Source organism: Necator americanus, chromosome I, assembly GCF_031761385.1.
Source record: "Necator americanus strain Aroian chromosome I, whole genome shotgun sequence".
Classification (NCBI taxonomy): domain Eukaryota; kingdom Metazoa; phylum Nematoda; class Chromadorea; order Rhabditida; family Ancylostomatidae; genus Necator; species Necator americanus.
The window spans coordinates 21,459,454-21,486,011 of NC_087371.1; the positions used below are offsets into that span (position 1 = coordinate 21,459,454).

The 26,558-nt window shown below is 43.0% G+C and overlaps 1 protein-coding gene across 3 annotated transcripts in view; it reads right to left on the reverse strand.

Annotated features, from left to right (window-relative positions):
- Positions 1-26,558, reverse strand: part of RB195_006434 (uncharacterized protein) — a gene marked incomplete at both ends in the record, with an annotated part of 39,793 nt that overhangs the window by 2,524 nt on the left and 10,711 nt on the right. For 2 of the 3 annotated variants that reach the window (XM_064179506.1, XM_064179507.1), the window contains 43 exons: positions 237-353; positions 458-583; positions 636-819; positions 888-1,105; positions 1,162-1,287; positions 1,353-1,455; positions 1,662-1,791; positions 1,886-1,985; positions 2,043-2,234; positions 2,293-2,451; positions 2,743-2,835; positions 2,893-2,965; positions 3,052-3,243; positions 3,687-3,859; positions 3,916-4,114; positions 4,177-4,343; positions 4,849-5,073; positions 5,138-5,401; positions 6,832-6,934; positions 6,989-7,143; positions 7,605-7,721; positions 7,813-8,010; positions 8,119-8,209; positions 8,261-8,334; positions 10,179-10,370; positions 10,450-10,620; positions 11,061-11,183; positions 11,243-11,350; positions 11,438-11,609; positions 13,605-13,768; positions 13,920-13,998; positions 14,056-14,189; positions 14,385-14,463; positions 14,535-14,695; positions 17,995-18,162; positions 18,249-18,437; positions 19,430-19,584; positions 21,461-21,566; positions 21,852-21,915; positions 23,751-23,854; positions 23,916-23,991; positions 24,715-24,828; positions 25,526-25,665. In XM_064179506.1, coding sequence (XP_064036454.1) covers positions 237-353; positions 458-583; positions 636-819; positions 888-1,105; positions 1,162-1,287; positions 1,353-1,455; positions 1,662-1,791; positions 1,886-1,985; positions 2,043-2,234; positions 2,293-2,451; positions 2,743-2,835; positions 2,893-2,965; positions 3,052-3,243; positions 3,687-3,859; positions 3,916-4,114; positions 4,177-4,343; positions 4,849-5,073; positions 5,138-5,401; positions 6,832-6,934; positions 6,989-7,143; positions 7,605-7,721; positions 7,813-8,010; positions 8,119-8,209; positions 8,261-8,334; positions 10,179-10,370; positions 10,450-10,620; positions 11,061-11,183; positions 11,243-11,350; positions 11,438-11,609; positions 13,605-13,768; positions 13,920-13,998; positions 14,056-14,189; positions 14,385-14,463; positions 14,535-14,695; positions 17,995-18,162; positions 18,249-18,437; positions 19,430-19,584; positions 21,461-21,566; positions 21,852-21,915; positions 23,751-23,854; positions 23,916-23,991; positions 24,715-24,828; positions 25,526-25,665 — 6,078 coding nt within the window. Of the gene's footprint in view, positions 1-236; positions 354-457; positions 584-635; positions 820-887; positions 1,106-1,161; positions 1,288-1,352; positions 1,456-1,661; positions 1,792-1,885; positions 1,986-2,042; positions 2,235-2,292; positions 2,452-2,742; positions 2,836-2,892; positions 2,966-3,051; positions 3,244-3,686; positions 3,860-3,915; positions 4,115-4,176; positions 4,344-4,848; positions 5,074-5,137; positions 5,402-6,831; positions 6,935-6,988; positions 7,144-7,604; positions 7,722-7,812; positions 8,011-8,118; positions 8,210-8,260; positions 8,335-10,178; positions 10,371-10,449; positions 10,621-11,060; positions 11,184-11,242; positions 11,351-11,437; positions 11,610-13,604; positions 13,769-13,919; positions 13,999-14,055; positions 14,190-14,384; positions 14,464-14,534; positions 14,696-17,994; positions 18,163-18,248; positions 18,438-19,429; positions 19,585-21,460; positions 21,567-21,851; positions 21,916-23,750; positions 23,855-23,915; positions 23,992-24,714; positions 24,829-25,345; positions 25,370-25,525; positions 25,666-26,558 lie in introns of all 3 variants that reach the window. The other variant, XM_064179505.1, reaches the window with a different exon arrangement.

Below are 26,558 nucleotides of genomic sequence, written 5' to 3' on the forward strand. Positions count from 1 at the left end.
TGCAAAAATACGTTCACATTCGAATTTCGTAAATTTGGTGCAGTTCTAAAAATGTTTCGGCCTTAAGGCCTTATCTACAAACAAAGAAAGTAACTCAACTCTTAACCAAATGAATATTTCTGGAAGGATTTGGGAAGACTCAGAAAAGTAGAAAAGTGATGTTGATACTACTAATACTATATCAGAGAAAATAAGGAGAACTAATTCTAGTGGAACAATAAATCCTTCAAACGAACCTTAATTTCGATGCCAATAGCGTCGATGGCTGCTTCTAAAGCTCTAGTGCCCTGCTGTGTTTTGTCTTCGACAGTCTTCACAATTTTTAGGAGAGATGTCACATTCGACACCATAGTCTGTAAACAGTAAACATTCTATACCAAAGGATTTTAAACCTCTCGGGAATCGTTAAGAGTTTTTATTGGATATTTCCTCATCAAACGGCTTTGATGACACAAACCTTTGCCGCTTCTTTCAGGTGACCCATTGCTGGATCGTGTAGCGATCTTCCCGAGGCATTTTTCGTCGCTTGAATTAGTGCTGACAACGAAGCGGCTACATCACGAACTGCGTGAATGACAAGCACCTGGAAGAGAGTGGAGAAGTGAAATGAAGTGACGTGATAGGTCATTCCTCACCTGAGCCTCCGAGTTTGAGCTCGACAAGCTGCCCGCTCCATTTTTCACAGCATCTGATAGGTTAACGATGGTTCTGACAGCATTTTGAGCTGCGACCGCTAGTTGTTCCTGGTTCGAAGCAGCGCCGGCTACCAGTGCTTTCGTGTCCTCGACAAGTGCCTTTGCTGTCTTGATGATAGCCACCCTGAATACATTTGCTTAAGGCACATGAAACCCGTTGACGGACAACATGCTGATGTAAGGGCCACATACCTGTGCTCATTGAAGTCACGCTGCTCGCCAGTCACGTTCAAACTTCCACTAGTTGCGAAAAGTATCGTCGTATCGAGGTCACCGATGATTCCGGATACTGTATTCGCGGCATTGATGCAGGCTTGCGTTCCTTTGGAACCTTCATGAAGTGATGCGAGCACTTCGTTCACACGTTCAACAACCACACGTGAGTTGTCCGTCAGTTCACGATGAGTGCGCTGAAGCAGCTCTTTACGAAGGCGCAGTTGAAGGCTGGAAAATCAAGGAATTGTACCTCATCTGCCGGATGAGCTCTGCGTTGTCCGGCTACTTTTACGGTGTCGATACAAGAAGTGCCGAGCTTCTGAACAGCCACTTTCAGTTTCTGGGCCAAGCTGGGCGATGGCAACACAGCAACTGCCTGGAAGGATTTTTTAACAGGAGAGTAAGGCATTGGACTGAAGCATCCGAAAACTATGAACTTACTTGTCTAGCCTCTTCAGCTAGTAAACGGTATTTTTCGCTCATGTTCAATGCCATGTTACCAAGTGTTTGAGGCTCAGCGTAAGGCATATCAGTGGCTGTTCTTCTGGAACGGTGAATCTTTCGTGGGCAAGAAGTGAATAAAAATAAAATATCAAAAACACTATTGATACTAATTTCGGTTTCAGTATCTGAAGCACTACGATAATTGCGAAAATAGGGGATTGGGCTTTTAATGAATGACAGTTGATGTAAGCAGGTAAAATAAAAACAATAAAAGTGACTAAAACAACTGGTAACATGATTACGAACCTGATTTCTTCCAGATAAGCGCTGATCTTCGTCTGAGCATCAGCAAACGACGCTCCTTGCGTTGCCACATGTATCATGTCGGTGCCAGCGATCGAATGTGAAATCGTCTCAACCATTCCTTGTATCACGCCTGAAACGAAGCAACAGGTTGCAGTTAGCAGTTAGAAAAACTGATCGTTCGATCGTTCCAATGAGATCAATCAATAACACCTACGAAATCTTACCTTGTTCGCTGCTAATTGCGCTCACTGTGCTTCTTATATCGTCGAGTGCGTCCTTTAATTGAGCAGCAGCTTCGTCGACGCGCGCATGAGCTTCAGTAGCCTGAATAGGAGGTCCGTAGAAAGCGCGCAAATAATTTTTCCCTTAAATTCTATCTACCTTCGGATTTCCGGCCGCATCACGACACGCGTACATCATCTGCAGCTCAGCTTCAACTACCGTACGACATTTGTCGAATAGTTCCGCTTGTTGACGACTATCCCGAGCGATCGCTGCTGCTTCGCACGCGGACGCTGCGAGTGGCTGCACAGTTTCCCAGTGAGCCTCAACACAGTGAGGTAGAGCTTCACCCTGAAAAGGAACCTTATTTATTGTACATCCACATGGATACAGGCATCCTGATCCTCACCTTGCTCACAGCTGCTGTTCGCAGTTCGTCGACCTTCTCGGCAAGAGCCTGGGCAGTGCACAGAATTGACTGGTGGATTCGTTTCTCGGTTGCTGTCGACGATGCTTGGCTTTGAGCTCCACTCATATCCAAGGAACTTCGTTCCACGTCCACGATGAGCTGAAGAATGGGATAAAAGTATCTGAACTTGTTCAGCTCAGTTTGCACATAATCTCCAAAATCAGATAGTTGGGAAGCATGAGCTTCAGCTGTACTCAGCTCGTCGTAATCATGCGCAACCTCATCTCATTAACACAAACGGAAGCAAAAAAACGCCTGCGAAAGCAACCAAGGCAAACTTCTTATCTAATCATTTTTCTTATCTTGGTCACAAGAAACCAGTTTAGAAGCAACTTCACAGCATGTATTCTTATCTGATTAGTTGTGCGTAATAAAAATTTATATAATAACCTGTTCCAGTTGTCGGATACATCTGTCCATTTCAGCTTGTCCAGGCGCGGCCGCATGAATTGCGCTGACCATTCTTTTGATCGACTCGCTGACCTAAACAGAAACATTCGTCCTTTCGAGGGGTTCTATTTCAAAACAGTGGAATCAGACCTCTTTGCTATTGTCAGCGAGACGTTGCCACGTAGGAGCATCCATCGGTGCAATAGCGAGGTGTTTTGCCGTACTGGAATGAATAGTTCAATTGAACGATTAAAACCGATAAGAAAACAGCTGACTGTATGAGAAAGGAAGAAAAAACCCTGATCGCACCTGATCATCTCACAGCTCGCATCCAACATCTGTCTAGTTGAGGTTAACACCGGTATTTGAGCATCACGGCCCGATGGACTGATTCGAGCGGGCATACCGGCAAAGTCCGGATTATCCACGTAACTTTCCAACTGTTCCGTAGCTGCTCGCAGCGTTTGCGCGGCCATAGTGCATATCTCTCGCGCCTCCGCACTTAAAGTACTAACATTAGATTAGCTTATTAATAATTATGGTTGTGGGATCTGTCTTAAAACAGGTGCTCGTCATTCCAAACGCCATATAGTAGCTTGAGACAATAATGTAAAAATTATGGGTTCAAAATTAGTTAAAATTTTTGAAGATATTTACATTACTTTACATTAAAATGGGTCCTTTCCACATCTTTTAACCCTTCCAATCCGAAAATCCTTGGCCATGTAAAAGTGGGAAGTTTCTGTGAACTCTTTCTTTTGACACGTCTCTTTAAGACTAAAATAATTCGTGTTTACGATGACTTAGGTTTTTGAGTCTTATAATTCCGCTTAGTTGCTGGATGAATGGTTTTTGAGAAAACCTAAATCCTTTGCATTAAGAACAATTAAACAGTCCTTTAAGCCGATTAATCGCAAATGATTTGGACTAGCAGAAAAACCTACCTAGGGCGGCTGTCCAGCTGTTTCACAGCGGTGATCAGCTTAGCGGTGCCGGCGGCGACTTTTCCCGCACAATTGATGAACTCTTTCTTGACGTTGACATTCTGTGATTTTTCTGAGGCCTCGCGGCACATATTTGCTAGATTCGACGTGTGTTTTGCGACCACAGTGGCGTCCTGAAGGGAAGGTCATGATGTTGGCAGTGTCAGTTAATGATGGTTCGTGTACTCACATCGATTATCTGTTCTTGGGTGTAATTCTGCTGTTCGATTCGTTCGCACACCTGACGTACCAGCATACCGCTGCGACGAACACGACTCGCGTCAATAATCGCAGTCTCCCCGCGTACGCTCTTCGGATGAGCGATTCCGATCAAATATGCTGCCTGCGATGCAGACTCGGCAAGCGAACATACAGCGTCAGCGGATTGCCTGAAGTACGGTTGTCAGGCTCTTCATAGCAAAGCGATAGGGTTTCCAGGATAGCAGCTTACCTGACACTAGTACAGAGGGCACGGGTGTCAATAGCCTTAGCATTACGAGCGATTCCTGTCATGGATTCGCCTAGATGTCTTGACTGCTCTGTGATTATGTCCAGACATCCGAAGTACGAGCTAGAGTTCACCGGTACGTTCGCATGCTCTGTGAGGTGTCGTATGCCCTGCAACGAACATGATGGAGCTAGGATATTCTAGACTTTCTACGAAAATACAGATGACACGCTTCTTTGATCTGAGGGCTTAATCGACGAGTGGATTAAAAAACGCTAGGATTACGATATAGAATATCCGCAGAGTCCAGATACGAGTTTGCCAAGAAATTGCTTTAAAACAAACTGCTCAACGCGTAACACGAAATTGATGATGTGGTCTCTGTGGATGGACATAGAGTTCGGGGGTATGGGTAATATAGAGTACATTATGAGTATGCGTGTAGCCCCGTTCAAAGCGGTTCCCATGCCACTTTTTCTGCCGTTAGGGGAACTGAGCATGGCCACGCTCACACTTGTAATCTGTTACCTGAACTCTATACTGTTTCACAAAGACTATAACAACGCAATTCTCATGATAAGCTGCCTTTAGCGGGCGAGCCAAGCAAAAAAGTGAACCGATCGTAGTTCTAGCTGAATATGCAAAATCGAAGGAATCAAAACGATGAAAACCAACCTGGATTTGTCTGAGCGCCGCGTCACATTCGCGCTGCCACGGCTGCTCGACTCCGACTTCCTCGACAATTTGGTTCACCGTCTCAATCAGTTTGCGCGATGATTGCGACAATGTGTTCGTTTGTGTGATATCGCTTGATGCAAGGCTCACGTACGAGAGCATTGTAACAGACTCTTCTCTAGCGGTTTCCAGTTGATCGACTGTACGCCGTCGAGCCTCCATGTCCTGAAATTCCTGGGCTGTAAATGCTGAGACATGGTGGTTCCCGAGTAGGAAAATAATTCCTCACCGGTAGATTCTTCACTGAGGCGATTACAGCGGAATGGAAGTCAGTGTAGGTGGAGACGAACGCATTCACCGCTTCTTGATTGTTCGGTGAACGAACGGCGACAAGCAATTGCGACGTCGCATCCACGAATCGCGACGCAGCAACGCGAACGTCAGGTTCACGAACTGTAGCCGACACACCAATGGTTCGAATTTGCGCGATCGCCTTCTCGATGACCTGGTTGTCAGGAAGACAGGCGATGACTTGGCGAAGGCTTGTCGACACCTAAAAAATCGCTTTCACCAAACATATTTCTTTCGAAAGCTTTCTGACTCTTTGCCACAAAATTTGATCTAAATGTCAACGTGCACGAATGATCTTTGGGTTTTATTGTGCTGTCAATATTCGGTACCCAAAAGCCTATGACGATCGATGACCAAATCTTGTGCATAGTCATGCACAGAAACGAGGGGTAATACCAACAAAGTTTTTGGTACATGGAGCACTTTTGAAAAATCTGCTACGTATTAGTGCTCAAAAAAAATTGTCTCCGGTCTCAAAGACCTCAGGGTTGACCAAAAATGAAATCTGGAAGAGCTCTTGGAGTCCTCTTGGAGTGGAAAGAACAGATACGACTCAACAACCATACTGGGCATGGATTACATCACAGTGTTCAGGCACTTACGACAGACTGGCAAAGCCAAGAAAACTTGGACCGATGAATTCCGTATGAATTAAACGAAGAGCCACATTTCAGTTTGAGGAGATTGTTCATCTTTGTTGTTTAGAAGCAATTACTATGCTTTTTGATTACGGCAAAAAATAAAGCATAGAGCTGAGACTGGGCCCCAACGAATCTTGGCTACAGTTTCCGATCTGCTATTGATTTGGTATAAAGTAAGTAAAGTTTCTGATCAAAATAATTAATCAATCCGCTTGGGATGCGCCCCCACGTTCACTTCAATTCAGAGTCGTTTGAGGTTTACGAACGTGTATCTGGCCTACACAATGACTTGCGGTGGCTAGCCGATGTGTCAAGTCAGTGCTTTTATCCTCCCAGACGAGTCTGGTACCAATTTATCGACCCCGGAGGGATGAAAGGCTTGGTGGGCACTAGGGCGGATTCGAACTTCCGATCGATCGTGTAGGAAGCACAACCTCTAACCGCTACACCACGCCCGCCCTTATTGATTTGGTCATAAGAATCATAAATTCCACAAATTGAAAAAAAAAGAAAATGAAAATTCTCGAGACACAGTGAAACCAGGGTACTTCTTCGATGTGAGTTGTAAGGGATAAAATGTTCGGAAGTAATCCTGAATTATTAAATGAATGTGATCCAATCCTTTTCGGAACAAAGTCGTACGCGAAACATTTCGAAAAATTCGCAAATTGAAGCGGCGACTCATCAGCTATATTCTTCGGATCTCCTTCCCACAGATTTCATCTCATCATTCATCATTCCAAACCTTTGACACTTTACATGCGCAAGCGAAGCCCTAATCAGACCGCAGATAAAAATATTGTTGCTCGATACTTCGGATCCAGAAATCCCAATTTTAATGTCACAGAAACATACGAATATGTTGTCTGTTTCTCTTGAATATGAGTACTGACCCGAGCTACGAAAGCAAGAAGAAAAAGTGGAAGTGGAATTGAGACCAAGCTCTAGGCTACACCCAACAGTGACAGAACGTGTAGGAATTCAACTATACCTGTTTTGCGGCATCGGTCAAAACTGCGGGTGTAGCATGCTCTCGTACACGATCGAATACTCTTCCTGAATCGTGTACTACTGAGCGTGAAGAGACGATGAACCTAAACATGTATAATGTTGGCGAATGTGCCAAAGAAATCTTCGTTACAACTTACGAGTCGAGTTGAACATCTGTCCTTGTCGACACCACCTCCGTGACTCCGGTGGTGAATGCACGAAGGCTCTGAGCCGCTTCGACGGCCGAAGCTCCGATGTGATGCTCGTCTTTGGTAGTGGCTGCCGATACTAACTGAGCAATACTGCTGCCTACCTGGAAGCATGTCATCATTACACAACGAACGAAAATTCCGCTGACATTACCGCAACGCAGCTACTTAGGCAGGCACAACGATTGGTTCTTGGTTTCGGGCGTAATGTCTTAACGGATGATTAATTGTTCCGAGTGAGGTGTTTGAGAGGATGCGTTACAAATATTCTTATTTTCAAGCCTCTGCCGAAAGCGACGACACCAAAACGTTAGCCGTCATAAGGGGTGCTAAGAGTCTCGGCTCTTGCTCATAGGTGCAATAGGGAGGAGCAGGACCCTCCCCACGCAAAGGTGGTCTAGCTAATGGGGTGCAGCTAAAGTGATGAAAACCCTCAAAGGTGAAAAGGGTCGGAGTATCAGCTCCTACAACCGAGAGTATTGGTTCATATTCATAATTGACAAGTTCCAGTCCTTATAACCAGATTCAAAAAAGGTCGAACTCTTCTGAAATTTGTCTTCCATACCTGTCTTGCTGATGACATCAGATGCGAAGTGGCTGACTGGGAAGTGACACCATGTGGGGGTGACAATTGCTTCAGTTGTGCTGCTTTATGAACTTCTATCAGTTCCTGATCGAGTTCCTGAAATGCCCACAACTTCAGCTCACCTAACAAATTCCATGTCGAAAAAAAAAGGAAATGTTTCGAGAAAGAAGAGGTATAGAACTCGTACCCTAATGAGTTCTTCGCTGTGTATGAGCTGTTGACTAAAGTTTAGTTGTTGTGCTGCATTCAGAGCTGTTCTCAGCTCGGCCAGGTTAGTCGACAAGCCATTGCTGGTCTGCTGCAGATTGGAGGCGATGTGAGGTTCACTCACGTGGGCAACTGATGTGCGTGCCACTTCCACAAGACGTGTAGCTGGCGAGAGAATCTGAAAACCCAGGTAAACCTTCCAGGAAAGCCATCAGATTCGAGGTATTTGATCCTGTATCAAGATATACTCCTTCAAAGCCCTTCCCGGAATCGTGAGCCAGCTCACCTGATGCGCATCCCTTATAAGACGACTCTGCGCGCGGAATTTTTCACTTGCCGTCTTCGACTGTTGACTCTCGCGGATTGATGTGATTAATCTGGAGATCGAAATGATCGAAAGTGCACTAATATCGAGTAGTTCAGCTCACCTCGGCACGTGCTCGGCTGTTTCGGTACATTCGTAGACCAGATTCTCCACAGTAGTCTTGGTCTTGATCAGTTCCTAAATTGAATCAATTTGTCATTAGCCGTCGAATTTTTGGTAATGATTGGGTTATTTGAACCAATGCATGCCGATTAGTAGTCTACTTCGTTCTTAAAGGCATCACCCCACGAATCTGGAGTGGTACGGATTTCCGGTGGAGTATTCGTATACGGGATGGGAGACTACGGAGAGGGAGGTGATTCCGACCATTTCTTTCTAATTGCCGTAAAAAACGGCCCGGAAGATACGGTTTCATTCGTTTTGGCGCACCATTTTGTACAAGAGGTTCGATTGGAGCGCGCCAGTCTTGTGCGGCGCCGCATCTTCCGGGCCGTTTTTTACGGCAATTAGAAAGAAATGGTCGGAATCACCTCCCTCTCCGTAGTCTCCCATCCCGTATACGAATACTCCACCTGAAATCTGCACCACCTCAGATTCGTGGGGTGATGCCTTTAAACAGTCTTCCACTAGGGAAACCAAGGAGCACCGCACACCGCCACTTACTTGTTCCCTGCCCGTGTGAATCCCCTCCGCGCCTTCACATTCTGTTTTGAACGAGTAGATCTGATCTCTCAGGAGTACGGTATTTTTATTCTAATCCCAAATTTACATGTACGAAATACAACGAAAGCATAGAATCGTTCGCGAACAATCGACGACGATGGCAAGATTCAAAAAAGTGGTGATCACACTGGACTAAGATAGCGAAAGGCACACGGCAGTGTGGGCGTGGCTAGCATAGATTTCTTTCAGGCTATGTATGGCTTGGGGGAGTGGTGTGGTACAAGTGGGCGTGGCGTGATATGTGCGGGCACATCGAGCGATTCGTGGCTAGCGGATTCGCAGTACGGTGTGGGTGTCATCAACTATGAGCTGCTCCGTGGTCTCCGTTCGTTTGTGTGACTCCTGAACGAAGCAGGCTACTACCGGGAACAAGCAGAACACACAACAGATGACCATCGTTGTCCCAAAAGTCGTTCACACTGATTCCATGGAAAGTTTTTTTTTTTTGGATTCTTTACTAAACACTTATACAGATCAAAGTTTGCGGATATTCTTAGCACCTAGAACCATCCAGAGTGAGAAAAACGACCAGTAGTTCAATTCTATTTAAATCCTCACTCACAAAAACACACACTGAAATAGAAAAATATTACAAAAGGGAACTGTGTACACTCTCACTGTTTTAGAGACACATGCACGACTTTTGGGACTAGTGCACTGTAAGAATAGCTCGCTATGATCAAATGAGAGCGTTAAATTCGTTTCGACGGGTCTACACCCCTCCAGAATTAACAGTAATAAACCGCTTGGTGTAACACTCTTCAACAAGCTACGCAAACGACTGGTCATACTCGACGAAACAAAACCCGTCGTCGTGTAAGGCTAATTGAAGTGGGCCCCGATACGATAGGCCACGTTCTCGTTTTCCTTTCCTGCTGTAGGAAACGATAACGATTCGCCCGTTAATTCTTGACTTCTTGAAAATTCCTCAGCTTGCACAGTAGGGTTCTTGCATGGAGTATGATCAATATGCGAAGGTGGAGGGATAGTTAAGACTTAACGTTAGAGTAAATCAGTAGCCTCAGATCGCATATAACGGTCACAATTCATCACCATCGTTTCTAACAGCACAGCAAACTGATAGTCATTATTTTATTCATGACATAGTCCTCTGATTTAAGATGTTCCGGAGAACGAAGGGGAAGAATTAGATATTTAGAAGGAAAACGTGGACTTATAGCAGAATGATTGTTGTGTCGAGCATGCGCCTGGAGTTATTTTGACGCATTTACAACTAATGCAACTTTCGTCGTGCTCATTTCTCTAAGGAAAGATTTACACAGAAATAGCTAAGGTACCTTTGCAGCGTTAGCGGCCGCAATTGTCTGCGTCGCTTCGTACGCAGTCTGACGAGCAGCTTGTTCGAGTTTCTCCATGATGTGCTTCGCCTGTTGTTCGCTTGTGGTCTCATTTGTAACCGTCACAAGGCGTTCGGCTGCATTGCGCAGCGCCATCTCGGATTCTGCCTCAGTCGGACGCGATTCGCATTCCTGGCACAGAGAAACGTTCGAAAAGGGAAGAAAGAAACGGGGATTAACGAATTTGAGCGCTAGAAGAAGTGACGCTTACTCTCGTTGCGTCAATCATATCGCTCGTGGCGGTTGCGACACGACGAGCAGCGGCCAAAAGTCTGTCTTTATGTTCTGGACGTTCGTGAGCTTCATGTTCAAACTGCTCCATGAGAATTTGACTGTGTCGGATGACCTTCTTGGCCTCACGTGTAAGGTCTTCGCTTGGACCCTAAAATTTCTCATTTTCATATAAGAACAAAGTTTTCGTATCGTTAATAACATCTTTCAAATTACATATAGTAGTCTGAAAAGACATGCTACATAATTTTAGGGCTAACTTTATGTGAACATTTCAAAGACTTGAAAATTATATCTAAACAAAGATTGGAAAATGTATCCATTTCTAAAAGTTATGGAAGAGCAAAAGTTTCTGGGACAAATTAAATGGTTAACAAATTTGCTGATAAAAAAGAAGTCAGGACCTCTGCACATTTCACAGGAGCCATGAAGCAAAACTTATTTCCAAAGAATGTGCAATAGATGCAATGTGAATTCACTCGGGGTTTCTTCTGTACTAATCCAAGTTAGGAGGAGAAATATAGCATGGCTTCGACTCTTTCGATAGAGAAAATTATGGACTACGACGGTAGTTTTCTGGGCATCACGAACCTGGTGAGCAATAAGTTTGTGAGTCGTCCGCAGCACTTCGTTGTACTGCTCCTCTTCGGTCGTTTTCGTGATTTTTGGTGAAGTCTTCACATGCTCCAGTAAGCTATCCAATGCGTGCGTGACCTGGGAGAATCGGGATGATCCTCAGTGACAGTGGAAAGGATCCGTAAACCTATCCGTACCTGTCTGGCAGCATCGTGAATATCTCCCAACGACTGCCTGCCATCCGTATGACTCCTCTCACAAGCGTATTCAGCATCGTGTAAGAGTTCAGTGACAGCGTGCGATACCTGCAATTTCGCATGAGAATTCGTGGATAACGCTCACAACGAAACAAAGAGCTTCGGAAAAAAGTGACAAGGTTTTCGGAGCCTGACCTGCTTAGCGGCACTTGTAAGTTGTTCCTGACATGCGTTGCTCTCGATGGTGGGCGCTACGACTCGGGCGCAGGCGACCAGCTGCGACGTCGCGAACGCACATTGAGTGGCTGAGTGAATAACCTTCTCTTGGAGCACTGGCTCGTCGCAATCCGCTGAGATTGTTTTCGCTCTTAAAAATTGTGAGTTTGGTAAATGTTATTATATACGGACGAATTTTCTGTGTGCCTTGTCCACTCCTTCTACTGCTACTCGAAAAATTTACATTTATTTTAGCCTCTAAAATTTTTATTCGGCCGCTGGACTGGACCACCACACAGTGTAATTATGCATACTTATACTTACTTGTTGATAGTCGAATTTAAGCATTTTCATGCTTAAATTCGACTATCAACAAGTTGCAATCTCTATGCCAAGATTCAAGGAAAGTCGAACTTTCGCACTTATAGAAGAGATATTTTCTCACGATTCTGCAGAATGTGTTTTGCGAATTCTTTGATTTCTGGATGTTATTATACTTTAAAAAAAGAGGCACAAAGAAACTGAGTCTTTTTTTACAGCAAGTTTCTTCCAATGTAAGTAATACGTAAATTCGGCTGTACCAATGGATAAATTTTGGGAAAATGATGAACTGAAAAGACATTTCAGAAAAAAGTAGTATCCAAACAAATAGAAAATCGAGACAGGAAGCAAATAGCCTGCCTTATCCATTTTTTTTTGTCATTCTTGCTCATTCGATAAGATTCAATGATATAAAATTCTCTCAGAGAGTATCATGAATTTCTGCTGGAAGAAGAAAAAAACGCAATTGTTACTGATGATACGATCAGTGAATGAAACCAGTCCAGTTTAGTTCCTTCGACAAATGTCGAAAATAGGCGCAGATGAGGAGACTAAGTGTAAGTATGAAGAAAACTAGGATTCGTCTGGAGAAAATACTTGATCTTTTTGAGATTGGTTTCGCAAGAAAATTTAACAGCAGCAACTGTGGTAATAGTTGGGAAGGAAATACTCAAAGGGAAACAGAAAAGCAATCACGGCGCAAGATTGATTAGACGGTCTTGCTAGTGTGGTCTCAGTGAAATGGACATATAGATTGGTCGAAACGCATTCGCTACGCAATAGCTTCGAAAAAAAAAACTCTGAAAGGTTGATACAGCTTATTTCTGAAACGAAGGAAGAATTCTGGAGAAAATCTGCGAAAATACGAGGAACAGAATAGCTTTTTCGATGGGAAATAGGGAAAATTCTGATACTAACCTACGAATAGGCGTAATAAATCCATAATAGTTATACACACGTATGTCGGTGTAGACTTTGCGACGCATTGATGTTTGATTGAGGTCAGAACCGAAGAGTTCGAATTCGCCTTCTGTTCGACGACAGAAGAAAAGACGTTCGAAGAGGTTCGATGACGAGAGAACGAGTTTTCCAGCACCAGCACTGTTACGTAAAACACAAGTGTGATGATGAGGAGCGACCGCAGCAGTTGTTACGTGGTCTAGCGCGCATCGGATAAAGATGGGCGTTGGTGCTGATACGTTGCTGCTGCCGCCGTGGCGAGAGAACCGGCTCTTTTCGGACATGCATTAGCTTACGAGAAAAACTGCCTAGGGATATTGAAATAATGATTCGCAGGGAGACGTGCGGCCTAGGAAGTCATTAATTTTACTTATGAATACCATCTAACAAGTAGCAGAAAAAAACGTGAAACGACATCGATACGAGGGAATTGGGTGTAAAGAGGACTTACAATCATGGCTGCAAGTAGACGAATGGCAGGCATGACAGGCGAGCAGCCTCAATCGCCCTATCGGATCTAACGTCCCGCGGGGAAACTCCCTTCATCCCTCGAAAGATACATGGACGGCCCCAACCCATGACTCTATTCGTTGCGCGTATTCTCTCGTCCGGAATCAAGCCGTGAGCCTCCCAAGGGTGTGGTGTCAAGAGTCGCACACATTTGCATAGCATCCATCATTGGCAGCCGGCCAAGCAGCCCACGACAAATAACCCCCAGTGGGCATATGCGCTCGCCACAATTGCACCCCTCTACAGCGCAGCCAATAACTCGCACTTCTCCACAGAATCTGAACGCATCTAATGGCATCGAAAATTCGATCTTGGCACGATTTGCATAGCATTCGACTGCTACGGATAAACAGACCTCAGTACAAGTTGAGCCGTGCTGGTCGCGACATTCTTCGCTTTCTGGACGAGATGGTCGTGGAAGTAGGATTGCTCGTGCGTTGGCTCGTCCATAGTGTTGATGACTTGCTGCGAGAAGTCGCCAACACGTCCAGCCGCAGCCAACACTGTGGTTCGCTTCTCCTACAAATGATATGCCTATGTATGCCTGATTACTTTTATATTATCGTGATATTCTAGTTCAAAACAGCAGAACTCTTTACTGAACGCCACCACAACCATAAATTTGCTCGTATTCTGAAAGAAGAATTTAAAAGGCTAGCACTGCACCAACCTCATGCTCTGGATTGACGGCATGAAGGAAATCGCCGAAAGCACCGCACAGTTTACGAGTTGCTTCAACCAAATCATCTCTGCAAAGAGAAAAAGGAGTTCTCACAAGTGTTATTAGGTACTGATAGCTCGTTCACCTTCTTCTCTCAGGCATGAAGTGCGCCAGATCACGAACATTTCTTCCGACATCTGGAAGGTTAGATCCAATCGTTGCGATTGCGGTTCCAACGCGATCGTCGTATTCCTCTTGCACAGCTGTCCATTGCACCACCTGGAAGTAGCCTCATATTGTCTTCGTAAAACGACCAGAATGCTTAATTATGACTGATTGGCTGCATAATACGAATACTTAGTTTACTACTTGTCTCTCCATTGTTCACTAAAATGAGTTCAACAAAAACGAATTTTTGGAGGAGCAAAAAATGCTCATGCCACATCCAGCCGGAAAATTAATACAAAAAGTCACCTGTGCGGTGGCTGCACCCATAGCAGCAAGGCGTTCGTTGACATTCTCTTTGTTGATGATGACCTGTTCGTCGACCCACCTGCAGAAAAACTGTTACTAGTTACGCATATGAGGGTTATGGATGGGGCGCTATGCACGAAAATCGCTCACTTCCTTCGTGAGTAATCGTCATGGAATCGCGGTAGTTCGATGTGCGGCTCGCGTTCCAGCTCCTCTTCCGCTTCCGCTACCGATTTGATCGTCGCTTCAATCGTACCAACCAATGCACGTTGTGGATGCTCGTAGGTGTCGAGAATACGGAGACGTTGCGCCTGAAATACAGGTATAAGGTCGATTTTTAGGATTTGACATTTTTTATGTGAGCCAAGAAACAGAGGTAACCATAAATGGCGAATCCTGAAGAAATGAAATGGATATGTGTGAAACTGGCTTAACTCGGACTTTGTTCCTATTGAATTCATTTCTTGTCTCCTTGTTAAATGGATATTCGTGAGCAAACTCAATTTTCGAATTCAAGATTCATATAGGATACCGTTGATTGGGGCTGTATACCCGAAATAAAGCTATTCTTGGAATTATGTAGAGACCTCTAGAAAACTCAAAATCACTGAGTTACTGTAGCTTCTAGCACCCTTTCCAGTTTTTATGTGCATTTTTACGGTTTTCAGCGGTACAAACACAGCTAAGCAACCCATACTTTGAAAATCCAACACCAAAACTCCTAAAGTAAGCGCTTACTGTGAATTAATCCACCGATTACCTTTCTCTTCGAATTCCAAAAGCGAAGAGAAGCGATGTAAAGATAAAGGCAGAATTTTTCTTAATTTATTAGTTCACCAAATTCAATGAAAAAAGAGTTCATGGAAACAAAGAAAAAATAAAGACTATCATCGAGCTTATACGGGAAAACACGCTCTAGATTCTGTGAGACCGAAATACCCATTTGAAAAAGTGGGGGTAAAGTGTTAAAAGGATATAATTGCTTGCAATTTTTCCTTCTAACAAATTGTAGACTCAAAGGGTTGCATAAAATATACACTGCAAGTTCTAAATCAACGAGAAAACACGTATGTGATGTGCTACTAAATATTGCACCGAAACAACTTAGAATTTATTTTGAACCGAAATATTTCCATTCGTGGACCTAGAGGTTATTTGAAAGAGTACAACAACTCGAATAGAGTGCGAGACTTATGGAGATGTTTCGATGAGAATCGGTAATTGGAATTGAAGTAGAACTTAATAGATGTCCAAAGATCCTAGGTCTGAGGATTAAATGTAATCCCAACAGTGATCTAAATGCTAAATAATCCCTTGTTTAAAGGCATCACCCCACGAATCTGAGGTGGTGCTGATGTCAGGTGGAGTATTCGCATAAAGGATGGGAGACTACGGAGAGGTGGGTGATTCCGTCCATTTCTTCCTAATTGTCGTAAAAAACGGCCCGGAAGATACGGCTTCAGGCGTTTTGGCGCACTATTTTCTACAGGAAGTTCGACTGGAGCGCGCCAGCCTTGTGGGGCGCTGTATCTTGTGGGCCGTTTTTTACGGCAATTAGGAAGAAATGGACGGGATCACCCCCCTCTCCGTAGTCTCCCATCCCGTATAAGAATACTCCACCTGAAATCTGCACCACCTCAGATTCGTGGGGTGATGTCTTTAAATAATGATGTTCTTCAATTGCATGTAGAAGTATTTTCCGTCATGGAAAAGGCAACTATGGAAGTGGGAGAGGCATTGAAAGTCCACCGGAAAGGGGGAACGGAATAAGAGGAAGTTGAAGAGGAGACTATGTCTAAAACCAGAAGGGTCTTGTTTACCTCAATCCTGAGGGATAGAGAAAGTATTGAGTAAGGCGTTATTTTTTGGGACATGACCAAAGTGCACGAAAAGTTTCCAACAAGTGCAACGACAAATCTAACAACACCTCCCCAAAAGACCCGAACTTCCCCACTTCGGCTTTATGCACGCAAAAAAAATATGCACACGGCAATAATGTAGAATGCACAATATGTATTATACATATGCACACCAGAAAATGGCGCTTTCAATAATTCCGCGCGGATGTGTGGACACAATTGTCTTTTAAAGAAAAAAGTCCTAGTTAGAAACATGCTGATATTTGAGAAAGATCACTAAACTCAGCAAGAGGTTTCTTAAATTTCTATCACAGTCCCCAAAATGTTTCTGATGAGCCCAAGTGTGCTTACGTGTCAGTCGTTTTCATAATCAAGAAATTACATAAATTGACTAATACTAAATTCTAGATTAAGGAAATAGATCTCCTGAAAGGACCTCTCACATCTTCCAGGAAGAAAGCGACTTGTTTACCCACAGCGACAGGTGCTGCGCAAGTTCTCACTGCCAAAAATTTGAGCATCGTTTTTTCTGCCTTTTGTTTTGACTTGGGCAAGGTTGGTGAACCACTGGTGTATGGTGTACTATTAAGTCAAAACTGAGTAGAATTTAAATAAGTAGAACACGCAGAAAATGTGAAATAAGCTATCTACCAGCCCATGCTCGCTTTTTAAGGTCAGTAGGAAGAGTGGGAGGCAGATTTGTCGGATATTCTTGGCTTCTCTTGTTATTCAAAGAGACAATTCGTTCATGTGTGAGGCGGAAGCGCACAAGGAGCATCGAAGCATAGAATTTCTTCGCGAAGTACGTCGAAGAACCATGACAAGAGATGACGAAGAAGCGGTTTGAGGTTTGAGACGGGAAGCCGCTGTGTGCTGTGGAAGAAGGGATCGGATGAGAGTAATACACTGAGATATTATATCTGTTGCTTCTTTTCACCGATCAATTCTTATTTGGTAGTTTTAGAAAAGAACTGGAACACTGGTCGATAACATAGCTGATGTTGCCGTTCGGAAATCTGTAGCGGAACGGTTATGAAAAAGTTCAGCGCCATTTCTGGAACTAATCAAAAAGGGAAGCGACGGCAGGAATAGAGCAACGACGTATACAGGATGTGGAAGGAGTAATTCTGGAACATCATTGTACGAGGCTATTTTTTGTTTGAGAGTGGTTTTTTGTATGGAATCGAAATTGTCGACTCGCGCAGGAACCAGCTTCTTTGCGTGCTACAGTAGTAACGAACTTTGACAGAAGTCATTTAAGGAATATGTTTAGAGTGGTCTTAATTTCCAATTTATTAGTCAGTTGCCGAGGTCGTCTTCAAAAGGTCAAAGCAGGTAGGAAGGTCAAGGTGAAAAGTCCCTGGTAACTTATTCAAAAGCGCCTAGCTAAGAAGATTGATGAATGTAGCGCGAAATCGAAACCAAAAATCTTGGAGACGCGATGGGCGGCCACACATCTGCGACACCGAAGGGGAATTCACCTTAACCAGCCGACAATAGCGATTTCGGCGTTACCATAGCTGCATTGGCAATAATTGACCACCGCTCAGCAAGAGAGGTGAAAAGCGAGACGTGCTAATTCCCAACGCACTGTTGCCAAGCAAACATTCCTTCCAAGTGAATTGAATACAAACAACCTTTCAGTTAAATAATCAAATATCTTTCAAGAAGGGAGGGATACTAAAAGGCATGGAAGAAGTAAGAAAAGTACTCAGATCTTCACCAAGACAATAAAATCCGTATGAACCTACCCTCGCAAGACTCTGCGACTGTATCTCCCCACTAACAGCTCCGTATTGTGCTCCGTTGATACCGTAGCCGTAAGGCTGCGGTTGTTGCTGTGGCGTACGCAACACGCCGCGCAACGCAACATGCCCATCCTGTGCATGTTGACCTGCACCGATTTGCCCGTGGGCAACCTGAAGCGCAGATCCTCATTCGCGTCAAAAAATGAAGAGCTAATGGATTAAAGAACAAACTAATTTAGAAAAAAAGTCACACGTACAAGTGTCGCTTTTGCGGGTGCCACAACATCTTCCAGCATTGTGGATCCTTCGTCGCCTTCAATTCCCAGGTGGTCCCGCATGGACTTCTTCTTGATAATTATATCGATGTAGCCGGCAATAAGTTGGCCGATTTTTTCTCCGTCGGAGGTCTGCACGGAGTAGTAGCCATCTTGGTAGTCACCGAAGTCCTAAAAAAAATCAAGTGGAAGTACGAGACGAAAGTTGCAAGAAGGAATATTACTGCAGTCCACACTCGGCCTCAATGTCCACGAGAAGGCAAAAATACGGTCATCTCGACCAAAAGCAGCCACTTTAAAACTATTATATTTTGTATGAAAATGCGCATAATTAGCTCGAACGGAATCTGTCCGATCACTTCAAGAAGAAAGTGAGAAAAAAGCGAATATGTATTTGGCGCCAAATGAGTTCAAGCAGGTGAGTGCAATTGTCCGCTTGGAAAAGTGAAGGTGTGCTGCAGAGGCGTCGCTTTTTTGTACATATCCGGCACTAACTATGGGTAATATAGGATTAGATACAGGAATTTCGAATTGGAGAAAAACAAAATGAAAATGGTACAAGTGATGAGAACAAAATAAAGCTGCTATCCACAAAAATATAGCTGATTCTTTTTATTCGGAGCAAACTGAGAGACAATATTTTTTGAAGCGCTGGGAAAGTAAAGGAAGAAGCTCGTATTTTCAAATAGATTAATGACCTCCTTTAGGATTTTCTCGTTCAGGGTTTTTCCTCAAATTATCCATTTCTTGTGAAGCACTAAACACCACACTAACCACTTGAACCTCCCACAACATAATCTGGCCAAGTAGCGGTACCACTTCTGAAGAAGCCTCTCTCAAATTAAGGCTGCACTACCAGAGAATGTTTTCAATAGCCGATTTTCCAGAATTTGCTACTTTTAGGTGAAACAAAGCGTGCAATGCGAGGAGAACACAGTAAAGCGGTAATTCCTTGAGATGATAATGTGATGGTACTCAGACTTAGAGGATCAATGACAGCTTATCGGTGCGATGACCCGACTTCACATGAATGTATCTATTTTAGCTATAGTCTAGGAATAGTATGGTTGAAGCGATGGGAGCCATAGCAAAACGCAAGCATAGGAGTGCAATAAGTTTTCCATAGATTAGAGAAAGGGTTTAAAGAAATGTGCTGCACAAACCAAGGTGAACGTTCTCGGCGATGTGTTCCAACGTCGCACTTGCTCCAGCGGCCATTCTTTCAGCACGTCTTTGGTCTTTTCGTCGACTCGCATCACACATTCCTTGTTGACTCCAAGGAGGCGTGGGACAAGTTTGTTCTTCCCGCATAGTTTCTCTGAATTCGAAAAATACATTACACAAAAGATTTTTCTCTTTCTCAGAAGAATATACGCAGGAAGGAGAATAAAAACAATGATTTGAAAATAAACTAAATGGAAAAAGTGCACGATTCACACCACTTCCTCGCATGAACACTACGCATCTAAGAGAAAGGACAACAGAAATGGAAACATGGTCCTTTCAATGAATGTCTAGTACAACAAGGCGAAGTTCCATCGGAGACAAGTCGACTAGGCAGCGGCGACGGCGGAGAGAATTTCTCATTAGCGCAGCAGCGATGAATGTGGCACGCGAGATTTGGCAGCGCGGAGGTCGTCAGCAGCAATGGAGGGAATCGAGGCGAGGCGAGGCGAGGAGGCAAAGGGCCACCCCGCCCTCTAGTTCGAACCTCATTGAATTGGCAGGCTAATCAGAGACCTCGCGGTCGGCCAACGAAATCTAGTTTGCGTGGAGTAAATGGCGAAATTTGGGCACCGATGTCAACGGAGAGCGACAGAGTCGCGCAACGCCTGCCGAACACCAGCTAACAGCACACCACCGCCTCTCGTAGACACAACGTCCCTCGGGATTCAGTCAAAAGCTCTCCAGCGCCTAACTGCAGCTGATTTTGTTAAGCATTTAAGTGGTACACACCAGAAACTGAAGTCAGCTGGAGAGTTCTCACTTTCAAAACGTTTTCTTCTGCAATAAAAAAGAACAGTAGCTCCCTTTAAGTCACATCTGGAACCGATTCATCAACGCCCTTGAAATAAACTTCTCACTACTAAACACATAGAAAACATGCCTGGTTCGTTTATGGAATATTCATGGAATATTTGAAGCATCACATAATTTCAGCCTTGTTAGGTGAGAAAGACTGATTATTCACGATTTGAAGTGCCTCAAAAATTTCAGTCAAGGTATTCCTTGCCAGTTGTTTTTGCCGCACGCTTCGAAGAAGTTTCCAAAAGGCTGCATGAAACTGCAAAAGCGGTACTAATGCAGAAGAAGGGTTGCCGCTGTTTTCCACAACTTGGAACCTTGATAAATTGAACTTGGAACCTTGATAAAGCTATGGAAAGAGAAAATTTCGCTATGGGATTCGCCAGGATCGTAGCTAACGTTAAAGCTTTGAAACAAGTTCTTAATTTGATAATCTAACGTTATCGATTTATGTGAGTATGCACGCTTCGATTAAAGGAACCCTAACCTCACCCATTATACAGGTGGACAACATCTCAACCTACCAGGGAAATTTTTATCTCATCTCGGACTGGTTACCGTTTAGCACTCAAAATCACATAGCTATATTTTTAACGCATGAAATATTGGTTTTCACCGTGGCTAGCAACTCCAACGGAAGCGATTCAATGATTGCAAGTAAAGTAAATGTTATTTCGAGAGGAGATACATTTTTTACCGGACAAAACACAAATAGTTCCGAGAAGTTGACGGTATCTCCCATTGAACTTGTTTACCTTAATCTTAGTGCAATTACACTTTTGTTAGCGCTTCAAATTTGTGAAAAAAAAAACAAATAATATCTTTGCTTACAGGGGCTAAGTGGTAATTTTCAATTCAATACTCACTGCTTACCTAAATATGTAAACACTTATTAAAATATTCTTGGACATCACAACTGTATGAAAGCGAATTGCTAAGCTACTTAATGCAACCATACTTAAGTCTTCTATGTGTAAGCGAAAACACTGCACCAGCGGTTCGCTCCTGAAACTCCTAGGCCGAACTACTGTTTCTCTTCCCATTGGAGGGATAATAGGAGGCGAGTAAGCGCCATTCGAATAGCAATTTAAATAAATCCGAGAGATTGCGAATGAAATCTCTTCACGAACTTCAGAGCCATCGAAAATCTAAGCCAAATTAAAACCAACCTTTCACCAAGAAGAATGTCACACCATAGGTCTTCAGGCCTCGGCATAAGTGCACGTATTTGCTTTTCGCATCCAAATCGGACGTGCCAGTGAGTTCCTTATAACGCTGGAAATAAACCTTTCAGCTCGGAATCGTTTAACTTGGTTATCTTTAATGCTGAGTTCCAGGAAAATCTAATACAGCAACGAATAAAGGAAGCGCTCTCGCACTGCATGAAGAAGAGCGGATGGGACTGCAATCAACTGCAAAAAATTTGCTCAAACGGACTGAATGAAGGAGATCACCAATGAAACGGAACTGAGCATGACCGAACACGGAGTTGGACTTGTTCCATAGATCACTACTCCTCGACTCAATCAAACGATTATATAATGGAAAAAGGAATACTACCTGCACAATTTTCTTCTCGTTCTCTTTACTCTTCGCGTATTCTTTCGGCAGAAAATCACGACCTCTGGAACAGCATGTTTCACAGGAGAACATATATTTTGGGTCATTCTGCTTTGTGAGTGTACTGCAACGGATCCAGAGTTCACACAGTAAATTATCGACGGTTTAGCGCTATGTTCCCACCAATTTATGGTATCTCTCAATCCACCTCTACGCATCCATCGTATTATTTACATCTTTAGTTTAACTAGCTTCTAAAAATGTAGGCATAGATCAACCTCTATAAAACGACCTGAAGAGATCAACCGACCGTGAAATTAGTGCTCGTATTTTTATATTCTTGATGGAATTTCATTTGAATTCACTGTTGATCTCTCTAGTTTATTATTTTTACCTGTTCTTTAATGGAGAAATTTCGCGCAAAAAGTACAGCTACTCCTCAAAACTCAGTATTTTTTCTTAACTGACTGGTTTTTCGCTGTTCTTGTGATCATCCTTCCTCATTTTTAGTATTGAATTATTTTTGACTGTGAAGGTTCGTACATGTTCGTTTGTAAGAGTTTTTATTTAATAAGTGATTAAGACAATGAAATCCGAAGCTAATTTATTCACCCTCAAAGGATGAAATGTTTGGTTGCCAGAGAGTGACATCGAAACATCGGCCACAAAGACGTGCTGGTGATTGCTTACCACTGCGCTACTCTCGTACAAGGAGATGGGCGGGAATTTTACGAGAGGCCGAAGCTGCCGAGTGCATCCGGCCTCTCGACGCAAGCAAATTGCTCAATTGTGCACGGTGTGATACGAAACAATAATGAGAGTTCGTGTGTTGTAGTGGAGGCGCGAATAAGCGCTCGTTAGACGCTCTCAAGAGAGTAATCCAACGGAACCCTTCAGCCTTCTTCTTTCCCCCGTTTTCGGAAATATGTAAAGAACATATATTTTAATGTGAGCGAGAAAATCTCCAGGGAAACAACTGAAAACAAGGAGACATGATTATCTCACTAAATTCTACTGTCTTTTCTCCTCATCTACTCTCTCACTAGCCTTAAAAACTCCCCGGGCGAAAAACAGGAAAACTTCTGAAGAACATGGAATCAAGTGCTTCTAAAGTTTTTTATAATTAAAAATGAGTAGATGAAAGTTTAAGTTTGATAAATTCTTGAAAATTTCGAAAAAAAGTGATTTTTTTCGAAAGACATTTTTCACTTGCGATTAAGGCTATATATATATATATATATATATATATATATATATATATATATATATATATATATATATATATATATATATATATATATATATATATATAATTATATGATCAATTTAGAAAGGAAGAAATAACAATACATACAGTCGAGCAAAGAATCAATTCAGCACCGAATGGGATAAACTTTCGGGATTTAGTTGAAGAGTACGTATAGTCTTGTTACAGGATATACGTAAACTCAAAATCATAACTTAAAAATTTAGAGTTTTTGAGGATTCCATTCCGTTTAATCCCTTGTTTAAATAGAACGTACTCGTTCTTTTTTGGACTGATTCTAAGAAACAGATCTCTTTGTAAAAAAGTTAAATTTAGTTTCCTATGCTATTTCTTTAAGGCTGAGGTTCCGTTGAACTCTGCGCATAGTCCTAATATCAGTCGCCAAGTCAGCTAGCTACTCCGAGAAATTTTGTAAAAAAAAAATTGTTTTCTAGGACTATTTCAGTTCCCCGAAAGGGCAGCGATCTCGGCGGTCTGGCGGTAGACGTGATCATTTGGCAGAGGATGAAGAATTATCCCAGAAAACAAACAAGAATAAAGAACGATTTCTAATGTGCTTTGCTCAAATCGATCAATTTACATTGTTAATGGAGTTTGAGCTCACATTGATCCATAATGAAATAAAAACTGACTCAATATAGAATTTTGGCTTATTCTCCGGGAAATCCCCGTATTCGATCTGGCACTGAAGCGCACCCAAATCGCACGCAATCTCTTTCGTTACTGGATGCAAACTCTGAATGGAGACGTTAAGAAGCATGTAGAAAAAGCGCTGAAGTATGTTTTCGTGGGCTCACTCGAAGAATTCCGTCGCGACATTGCACGTAGAGCAGGTTCAACTGCACTGGATCACGGCTGTCCACATTTGTATCACTGAAATCGTACGAGATGGAACAACGAAAACGTTGTCGTGGAGTATAGAGAAAGAAAAGAGTGTACGCTTAAAACAGAGCTATGCTGTAGTAAATGTCTTCAAATTATAGACGTTTATAAATTCAAAGCTGCTTTCATTAAGAAAAAGATGGATCCACTTTCAACAACGACTAGAACTAAGCCTAAGCCTAAGACCAAGCACTGAAATACCGGCTAAATGTGATTGTGACCAGTTCTTAAGAGCTTAATCCTGTTGAGTGTCGAATAAGGTTGCGATCCATTGAATACATTTACAATAGTTCAAAAAAGGAAGAGAATCAATCAGAACAAATATGGATCTAAATTCGAAACAAATCCTGAACAGCAGAGTGAACGGTTGCGCGCTCGATTTTCCCGTTGTCACGTCCACAGAAGAACAACAATTTGAGGAGCATTACGGTCATAAGAAGGCGAACTGCCGACGAAGCGCTTTCAGAAGAAAAAATCAGAAATATCGTCATTTCTCCTCTACTATAATATTTATAGCTCATCACGAGCAATCTGTGAATGCATTTACTTCAAAGCGACTTTTAGGGTAAGTAAAAAACAACAACAGGAACTCTGCACTTCCTCTACGAAATTCTCTTTGTGTTTGCTCAAAAATTCCTTAGGCCTTTTTGAAATAAGAGGAATGGAGAGAGGGGGAGAATAATGTTAACAGAAAGAAAATGTCACCGGACGAACCTGAAGAAATATTTCCGTCGGAGAAGCAACGTCTCATCTTCGCTAATCCCTTGCTCTCTTAGCGTTTTGCTGTGATCCACCCACGCCATCTCCTCATCAGTATGCAATTTTTGCCTGAAAAACGAATGTAGGCCATTGAGTGCCACTTTTTTTTTCAAGTCTACCCTACTCGGGTTTCGACAGCTCCCATAGGAGTTCGATGCGCAGCAAACCAAAGAGAAACTTGTTCTTACTAGATTTCACACAAGATGGTAGTTTTGCTAATAACTCTCGGAAAAAAGCAAATTTAAAGCAGCGGAAAAAGAGACAATGCCAAAACGTTCGAGTCGCATAATGAGAAAAAGCGTCGGTAGCGATAACAAAGGATTTATCAATGGTTATTGCAGTTTAACAGTTAGTCCTACGGTAAGTACACTTCAGAACACACAAATGCGCCTATCTCACCTTTTCAAGGATACGACGAGGAAAAGTTGTAAAAATGGCACTGCAAGCTATTTCCACGCATTATCCGATAATACAGTAACTGCGTCAGTGCGTCAAACTACTGTAAGGAATGCTAAAGAGCATCACACCCTATCGTTTTAGGACTCTACGCCTATTCAGCGGTACACATCAACCTGCTGTAACCCACCACGATCCATTCCGGATACTAGCACTGGAACACTCTTATTTTCATAGTGAGCGCCACACAAGTTCGACCTGTTCCAGCTTCAGACGGAAAAATACCATCTAGAAGCTGGAGCACGTGATTACCAGTTGAGGACCGTGTGCAATAGTTGCCGCTAGAAAACGTCTCAACCTCTAGACAAACCGTAGCTGTTCGAGCTTCTGCTCCTTCTTCCTGCCCAAGGTACCCATCATTCCCTTTCGTGTATCTCCGTCCGCAATACGTGATCGTTCATCTTTCAAGTTCATCATAGATCCTCGTGAATCCGGTTCCGTTGCACGGACCTGGAACAAACTAGAGGTGATTCCACAACTTCTAACAAATAGAAGGCGCAATTATAGTCGGTGGCGGACGTGTTCGACCTCGTGTGCGCGACGCGCCTGTCGCGCATACATATGTCTATACATTTTCTAGTCTACTTCTGTTCACACTGTTCTAATGATGGCGCATGAAGCTCACTCGATTGAACAATTTTGACGCGGACTTAGGTGAAAAGGAGGAATATTTGGTGATTTTGTAAAGGAACGAAGGGGAAGCTAATAAGTTCCTCATTCTTGTAGGTGGGGTATCACCCTTGGCACACCGTCTCATTTCGATCTTCGTCTAATATGGTAGAATTTGGGACCATTCTGAGCTCAAGGGTCGAAGAGAGGATTGGGAAAAAACGAAAAAATTCTCATGGTGACTCGTTCGCTTCCGTTTTCTTGCAACTATTTAGTCTCGTTACGTTATTCAAAAAATGGACTTCCTGGAAAATGAAAATCATCAGAAAATTTTTTTTTACCTTCGGGAATCTGAAAACAACTTCCTGAAAGTCTCCACAAGCAGTCAATTGTCATTTGTGTCAATTAATTTTGTTTCACCTTTCCAAAACAAAGGTTTTAACTGGGAAAATCCGTGTGAACTTCAAGCTAGAGTTCTTGAATGCTATCTGTGTAAATTATCACACAAGAAAGAATCCCAGAAGGTAAAAAAAGACCTGACGAGTACGAAGCAAAAAAAACGAATCACTCAGAGCCAGCCTACTTCCACCAGAAAACTTATAAGGACTAAAAGGGTTTGTCACTTCAGAAATGGAGAATACGGACCACATATTTGTGATTACTTCTAAAACTGAGTGCAAGCAGAAAAAGAAACGGACTAATTTGTGGGGAGCAGTTTCTTTATGGATCATGAT